Source organism: Neovison vison, chromosome 1 (assembly GCF_020171115.1).
Source record: "Neovison vison isolate M4711 chromosome 1, ASM_NN_V1, whole genome shotgun sequence".
Classification (NCBI taxonomy): Eukaryota; Metazoa; Chordata; class Mammalia; order Carnivora; family Mustelidae; genus Neogale; species Neogale vison.
Window position 1 is genome coordinate 130676135 of NC_058091.1, and position 8270 is coordinate 130684404.

The 8270-nt window shown below is 41.5% G+C and overlaps 1 protein-coding gene across 1 annotated transcript in view; it reads left to right on the forward strand.

Moving 5' to 3' along the window:
* Window positions 1-8055, forward strand: part of RIOK1 (RIO kinase 1) — a 29829-nt gene extending 21774 nt beyond the window's left edge. Inside the window, exons 14-17 of the mRNA XM_044258546.1 lie at window positions 823-942; window positions 1761-1814; window positions 3672-3824; window positions 6453-8055. Coding sequence (XP_044114481.1) covers window positions 823-942; window positions 1761-1814; window positions 3672-3824; window positions 6453-6563 — 438 coding nt within the window. The 3' untranslated portion in view covers window positions 6564-8055. The remainder of the gene's footprint in view (window positions 1-822; window positions 943-1760; window positions 1815-3671; window positions 3825-6452) is intronic.
* Window positions 8056-8270: the final 215 nt, after the last annotated feature.

An 8270-nucleotide genomic window follows, 5' to 3' on the forward strand; every position in this document is an offset into this window, starting at 1 on the left:
CTTTGTAGTATAGTTTGAAATTAGGGCATATCATGCTTCAGATAGGGAACATTTTTAAAGAACCCATTGAAACATGATTCAAGAAGGAAAAGCCCATTTCCGTACACAAATGTGAATTTTTAAATGATTTAAATGTGGATTTTGGTACCATTGTAGACTTTAAATGTTTATGTGTGGTGAAAAAGAAAATTATTTTAATCTTGGAGATCAGGGTATTTTTTAGAGATTTACTTATTTGTTTGAGAGAGGGAGAGAACAATTGGGAGGGGCAAAGGGAGAGGGAGACAGAATTTCAAGCAGACTGCACACTAAGCACAGAGCCCGACCTGGGGCTCAATCTCGGGACCCTGAGATCATGACCTTATCTGAAGCCAGGAGTCCATCTCTCAACCAGCTGTGCTACCCAGGTGCCCCTATAGTGGATTTTTTATCAAAAGTTCTCAGACTGTTAATATAAGGCACCCTGTATTTATCAGCACTTGTGAATTTTCACTCTAGTAGGTGAGATTTCCATGTAAGAACATGCTCCTTTGTAAGGCATGGCCAGGGCAGTACTTGCTAACTGCAGCTCCATTCCTTTCTTAACCACTCAAAAGCTTTTGGGAACGCAGACAGGGGGAAAGAGGGCACTTCAAATCAGTTTCATTATTAGTAACAAAGTCCTTTTGGGATGCCGCACAGCAGCGCCCCTGTGTGCAGAGAGCCTGGCTGAGAATCAGTGCTATAGATGGTGACGGACTGCTCTGGCGGGGGCGGGGCGGGATGCTCCAGGAATGAGAGAAGCGTGTAAACAACCATTTTGATTTTCCTTTTCTCTGTCAGGTATTTAAGCGAGCATATATTCCTAGAACCTTGAATGAAGTAAAGAATTATGAAAGGGATATGGATATCATGATGAAATTGAAGGAAGAGGACATGGCCATGAATGCCCAACAAGACAATGTGAGTAGCTTGGTTTGTACGTAGATTTATCTTCAAGCAGATTTATAGAGGAAGCTCCTGTCCCACACCTGCCATCTTGAATGTTGGCTTCTGGTCTTCTGAGACGGCTGTTTCCCTTTGCATTAATAGATCCTCTGTGCACATTGGATGTAAAGGGAATTCACTGGTATTTGTGAAAGAAAATGGCATATTTGAGTCCAACAGACTATATTTGCAGAAAATGGAAGATCTGTGTAAAGTCTGGGCTGTAAATAATTATTACACTAGGTCCATTAACGTACATAATTTTAAGGTCTGCAACATTTCTTCCTGTGGAAAAGCCAGATAGTAAATATTTTAGACTTTGCAGGCTAAGAAGCAAAATTGAGACTATTATATAGGTCATTATAAGATAAGAAAAAAAATTTTCTCCAAAAATTGATGAAATTAAAAGTCCTTTAATAATAATTGAATATAGCTTTTCATGATTCCGAATACTGAGAGAAGAATGGAGTTATTTGGGGGAGGAGAATACATTCATTCCATTTAATTGAGAATCAAAGTTAGAATTTTCTATTATAAAATTGATTGCAGACGTTCATTTGTAAAAACCGTCAGGCTGTGGGTGGGCTGTGGGCCTTGCTCGTGCCTATATGCTTGGTGGGCAAGAATGATAAACCACACTGTGAACTTGCTGTGTTAGCCAGGGGATAAATTTAAGCACCTTTTAATAATCACAGAAGATTATGAGCCCACAGTGTTCACTTGTAATATTGCAATGTGTGTTTTTCACTGTCTAGCTTTATGTTGATTCCTCTTTTTGTCTTTCCTGTTTTAAGATTCTGTACCAGACGGTTACAGGATTGAAGAAAGATCTGTCTGGAGTTCAGAAGGTATAAGAACTTGTGTTGCTCCTCATTTACACAAATACCCTTTGGAAGTGTATAAAATCTACTGCATACTAGAATTAAACTAACAATAGTATTACTATTACAGATATTTTCGAAGTTTATGGGCATTTTCAGAAATGCTGTATTTGTGTTCCCTTTTTTTTTTTTTTTTTAAGATTTTATTTATTTATTTGACAGAGAAATCACAAGTAGGCAGAGAGGCAGGCAAAGGGGGAGGGGGAAGCAGGCTCCCTGCTGAGCAGAGAGCCCAATGCGGGCCTCGATACCAGGATCTTGAGATCATGACCTGAGCTGAAGGCAGAGCCTTAACCCACTGAGCCGCCCAGGTGCCCTGTGTTCACTTTTTTTTCTTAACGATAAAAGTGAATTATAGGAATTTGTGGTTTATTTCTGTCTCTCAATTGTTCTGGTTTTGTTGCTGAGGCATTGATACTTTTTATATTCTGGTCTTTATTTTTGGAGTTTTTAATGATAACCAGGTGTTTCTTGACGTTTTCACAGTTAACAAAAACAAGGGAATCTGGTCTCTTACTAGTATAAAACCTGTTGCAGACCATTCTCACAGGCTCCATGTGGGGCGCCTGGGTGGTTCAGTTGGTTAAGCATCTGCCTTCGGCTCAAGTCATGATCCTAGGGTCCTGGAATCAAGTCCTAAGTTGAGTTCCCTGCCCAGCAGGGAGCCTGCTTCTCCCTCTGCCTCTGCCCCTCCCTTCACCCTAACTCTGCTTATGCTCATTCTCTCTCTCTCCCCATCACTGTCTCACACTCTCTCTCCCAAGTAAATAAATAAAATCTTTTAAAGAAAGTCTCCAGACCCAACATGGAGCCCATTGTGGGGCTCGAACTCATCTGAGATCAAAACCTGAGCTGCGATCAAGAGGCAGACATTGAACTGACTCAGCCACCCAGGGGAACCTATTTTAATATTCTTTTTTTGTTTTTAAGATTTTATTTATTTATTTCACAGAGAGAGATCACAAGTAGGCAGAGAAGCAGGCAAAGGGGGAGGGAGAAGCAGGCTCCCCGTGGAGCAGAGAGCCCGATGTGGGGCTTGATCCTAGGATCCTGGGATCATGACCTGAGCCAAAGGCAGAGGCTTTAACCCACTGAGCCACCCAGGCGCCCCCTATTTTAATATTCTTAATTAAAGGCTTAAATATGAAGGATCATAGTTTGCTTTTCAAAAATTTACTGTGTCTTTGTTTTTGGAAGAATTGAATTAGGAAAACTCACACGTTCGGTATGTGTTACATCTAGTAAGTGCTATGGGGTGGTCCTGCCTTGAATTCCAGCCCATGAAGGTTTTGTGAAAACTGGCTAGAAAACCTTTCTGTACAATTGCCTTTTAAAGATCATTTTTTCTTATAAAAGGAAAATCTGTTTTTTAAAAAATGGTTCCTGCTCGTTTAAAAACTGCTAAACTTCCTGGGGGAGAAAAAGCACAAATTTCTCTTATTTAAATATTGTTTTCCCTCTCGATTAGATTAATAGTAAGTGTTGCTTGAAATTCAGTTCATAGGAAAACAACTGTGAAGTTATCCAAATCTTTATTTCTTCACTTCTCTCTGTATTTTTCATCCTTCCAAATCGCAGCTCAGTTCTGTCGGTGATCTGGGTTACCCCGTGAAGCCCTGGTTCCTTCATCTGGGTGTGTTCTGGAGCCTCACTCGATGTGCCGCTTCCTCGCTTCCTCTCTGATGTCGATTCTGTTGTTCTCGATGTTTCAGTACAGGTTGTGGTTGTTCACCGTATAACTGGAAGGCTGAAAAATCTGAATTCTAGCATTAACGCTTTGGACAATAGTGGTTTAGAGTAACGTGGTTTTGTAATATTTTCAAGGTCCCTGCACTTCTAGACAGTCAGGCTAAGGGAGAGGCTTGTTCCGATTCAGAAGATGCTAGAAGCTCTGAGTGTTCTGACACAGAGGCTGAAGAGCAGGAAGACCAGGCCTGCTCCAGGAAACCCAATGTTGACACCGAAGTTGATAAAAAGGTGAGCTGAGGATGGAATTTCTCTTGTTTTTCAGCATAGCAGCAAAGCCAGTTTCGTTTCTCTGTGCTCAAGATTAGATGATTAGATTAGCAGATTGTAATGGCTGGAAACATTATTGATCAGTAAGTACTTGTAGTTGTAGTGCTAGTTTCTACGTGTGAGCTTTACCTTTGGAGGTCACATCATGTGGAGATTGGGCTTCTGTTAGGAGCTCCCCGGGCACTGCCTGGAGAGAGGACACACTGAATTCATTGATTAGAAATGATTGTCATTCACTTGAAACACAACTGATGTTGGAGTTGTCTCGTATACTGAACGGCTATTTCGCAGGGGATTTGCAACTAAGCTGGTATTTCCAGAATCTAAAAGACTGATTCCACTCTTAGCCATTGGCGTGAGATGAATGATACATGATTGCTGTCTAAATGTTACTGTTCATTCTTAGCTTAAGCCTTTAAACCCTACAATGTTCTGGCCCCTAAAACTCTGAGAGAGTTACTATACCCAAGTTAATTGCTTGGGTATAGTAGAGAGTTATTATACCCAAGTTAATGCTCACATTTTCTCTCTTTGTCTACTACAAGTACTTTGTCTCTGTCCAACCTTTATTTCTATTAGAATATGAAACTTGTGAAGAAATAGTTGCAAACTTTAATAGTCCTCCCAGATACTTCTGTTGGGCACTCTTCAAGTTTCTATTAAGAAACCCTAGAGACACAAAGAAATGGAAAAATGTTCCATGCTCCTGGATTGGAAGAATAAATATTGTGAAAATGTCTATGCTACCTAAAGCAATCTACACATTTAATGCAATTCCTATCAAAGTACCATCCATCTTTTTCAAAGAAATGGAACAAATAATTCTAAAATTTATATGGAACCCGAAAAGACCTCAAATAGCCAAAGGGATATTGAAAAAGAAAGCCAAAGTTGGTGGCATCACAATTCCGGACTTCAAGCTCTGTTACAAAGCTGTCATCATCAAGACAGCATGGTACTGGCACAAAAACAGACACATAGATCAATGGAACAGAATAGAGAGCCCAGAAGTAGACCCTCAACTCTGTGGTCAACTAATCTTCGACAAAGCAGGAAAGAATGTCCAATGGAAGAAAGACAGCCTCTTCAATAAATGGTGTTGGGAAAATTGGACAGCCACATGCAGAAAAATGAAATTGGACCATTTCCTTACACCACACACAAAAATAGACTCAAAATGGATGAAGGACCTCAATGTGAGAAAGGAATCCATCAAAATCCTTGAGGAGAACACAGGCAGCAACCTCTTCGACCTCAGCCGCAGCAACATCTTCCTAGGAACATCGCCAAAGGCAAGGGAAGCAAGGGCAAAAATGAACTATTGGGATTTCATCAAGATCAAAAGCTTTTGCACAGCAAAGGAAACAGTTAACAAAATCAAAAGACAACTGACAGAATGGGAGAAAATATTTGCAAACGACACATCAGATAAAGGACTAGTGTCCAAAATCTATAAAGAACTTAGCAAACTCAACACCCAAAGAACAAATAATCCAATCAAGAAAGGGCAGAGGACATGAACAGACATTTCTGCAAAGAAGACATCCAGATGGCCAACAGACACATGAAAAAGTGCTCCATATCACTCGGCATCAGGGAAATACAAATCAAAACCACAATGAGATATCACTTCACACCAGTCAGAGTAGCTAAAATCAACAAGTCAGGAAATGACAGATGCTGGCGAGGTTGCAGAGAAAGGGGAACCCTCCTACACTGTTGGTGGGAATGCAAGCTGGTGCAACCACTCTGGAAAACAGCATGGAGGTTCCTCAAAATATTGAAAATAGAACTGCCCTATGACCCAGCAATTGCACTACTGGGTATTTACCCTAAAGATACAAACGTAGTGATCCAAAGGGGCACATGCACCCGAATGTTTATAGCAGCAATGTCCACAATAGCCAAACTATGGAAAGAACCTAGATGTCCATCAACAGATGAGTGGATAAAGAAGAAGTGGTATATATACACAATGGAATACTATGCAGCCATCAAAAGAAATGAAATCTTGCCATTTGCGACAACATGGATGGAACTAGAGCGTATCATGCTTAGCGAAATAAGTCAGGCAGAGAAAGACAACTACCATATGATCTCCCTGATATGAGGAAGTGGCGATGCAACATGGGGGCTTAAGTGGGTAGGAGAAGAATAAATGAAACAAGATGGGACTGGGAGAGAGACAAACCATAAGTGACTCTTAATCTCACAAAACAAACTGAGGGTTGCTGGGGGGAGGGGGGTTGGGAGAAGGGGTGTGGGGTTATGGACATTAGGGAGGGTATGTGCTTTGGTGAGGGCTGTGAAGTGTGTAAACCTGGCGATTCACAGACCTGTACCCCTGGGGATAAAAATATATGTTTATAAAAAATAAAAAATTTTATTAAAAAAAAAAAAGAAACCCTAGAGACAAATTTGGAACCAAACTGTACCGCCCCATCCTAATTATTTTCATCTTTCCTGTTATACTCACTTTTGTCCTTTCATATATATTTTCTTACTTAGTTGTAATAGTAAAATGAATACTCTTGAATGAAATCTGCAGGTTCCTTTCTTTTCTTTATTTTGTTTTGTTTTGTTTTACAGGAAAGAAAGAAGATGGTCAAGGAAGCCCAGAGAGAGAAAAGAAAAAACAAAATTCCAAAGCATGTGAAAAAAAGAAAGGAGAAGACAGCCAAAATGAAAAAGGGCAAATAGAACGAGAACTCGTGACATAGAATAATCTTCCATTAGTCGCTTTTCCCGCCCGCGCAATGAGCTGCGTCTGGAAGGGATTCTCACGGTGGTGTCGCGAAGACGGGGTCACGTGTTCTCATGTAATCATGTAACAAGCTCTAAGCTCTACTGTCTAGAGCCTCTCACTGCCTCCGGGTGGTACTGACAGAGGATTTATTTAAACTACTATTTTAATGAAAAGCTTTATATAATTTTATTTTTATATGTATTTTTTTCTCCTGCAATGTGTTTTTGGAAGCATCATGAATGTTTAAATGTGACCAGCATCCGTAGTCTAAACGCAAACGTCAAGGCACTCTGGACAGACTTGGGCAGATCGTTTTCGCTTTGCTCTTACCTACTGCCAGGGACCCATCTGAAATCCCCTGATCCCAGGGCCACAGTTTCTGTAGAAGAGAGTTTCACCTGTAAGAGGATTCAGTTGGCTCTTGATGTCATCATCCACAGGGACTCTGTGCTGTTGCTCGTTTGGGATGCCATTACTGCTCGCCTTTATTACTCTCTTGAGTGAAGACATCGCAGTCCATGAGCTATTTCACATCAGCTCTTTGGCCTGTTCGCTCATTCATCGAATATTTGAGTGTTTTAGGTGCTAGGGATACAACAGTAAACAAAACTGAAAAATTACCATCTTCAGGTACTTTACATTTTGAAAGCAAGACATTCAACAGATAAGTAAAAAAAACCAGTATCAGTAGGGGGTAAATTCTGTGGTGAGAAATAATGGTGAACAGAGAGAATGCTGGGGAGGTGGGAGTTTGCAGTTGAAAAACAGGCCACACCGAGCGGCTACATTCGAGCAAATACTTGAAGAACGTGAGTCATGTGCGTATCAGGAGAGAGGAGTGTTCCGGGCAAAGCAAACAGCAAATGTAAAGCCCCCGAGGCAGAAGTGTGCCTGAAATGTTCCAGAAACAAGAGGTTCCCATAACCGAGAAAGAGATTGCGTGGTGCGAGGCTCTTAGAGGGTTTCGAGCAGAGGAATGATATGCTCTGACTTATGTTTTGGAAGACTCTCGCTCTCTCTGGCCTTGGTGGGGACCTGAGTCGGAAGCGAGGGTGGGAGACAGGGGTCGGTTACTATAGTAATGCACGTGCGAGCTGGCGATGGCTCCCTTCTCGGGGTAGCAGCACACATGACAGGGGCATGATTCTGGTTTAACAGAGTGGAGCGAACTGGATGCGCTAAGGGAATATGGGAGGCGTATGACTGAGGGACGGTGTCAGGGTTTATGACCCACGCGACTGCGAGACTACCGCAGTTGTCACTTCCGGTGCTGGGAAGCTGTGTGGCTGGGGCAGGATTGGCGGTAAGCTTCCATTGCAGCAGAGCACGGAAGTCCAAAGAATTGATCAACTTTTAATTTTTCTTACCGTATATTTTCTATTGGAAATCCTACTTTAGCCCTTGCATCAGAAACAATTGCTGCAAATAAACTGAGTCTCCCTGAAACTGAAGCTTGCACCTGGTGGATTTACGGTTGGTGGGCTACTAGGGGAGGGCGGGGCACGGTCAGCTGAGCTTTTGAAATTTTAGGTCGTACTTATTATTGTTCATATTCTCCTCCCCTCCTGACTTTAAAAAAGTTCAAAATCCAAAATGTAAATTTGGGGCTACAACAGTAGCCCCTCTGAAATAGCCTCCAGATAGCCAGAGAGAAACTGACT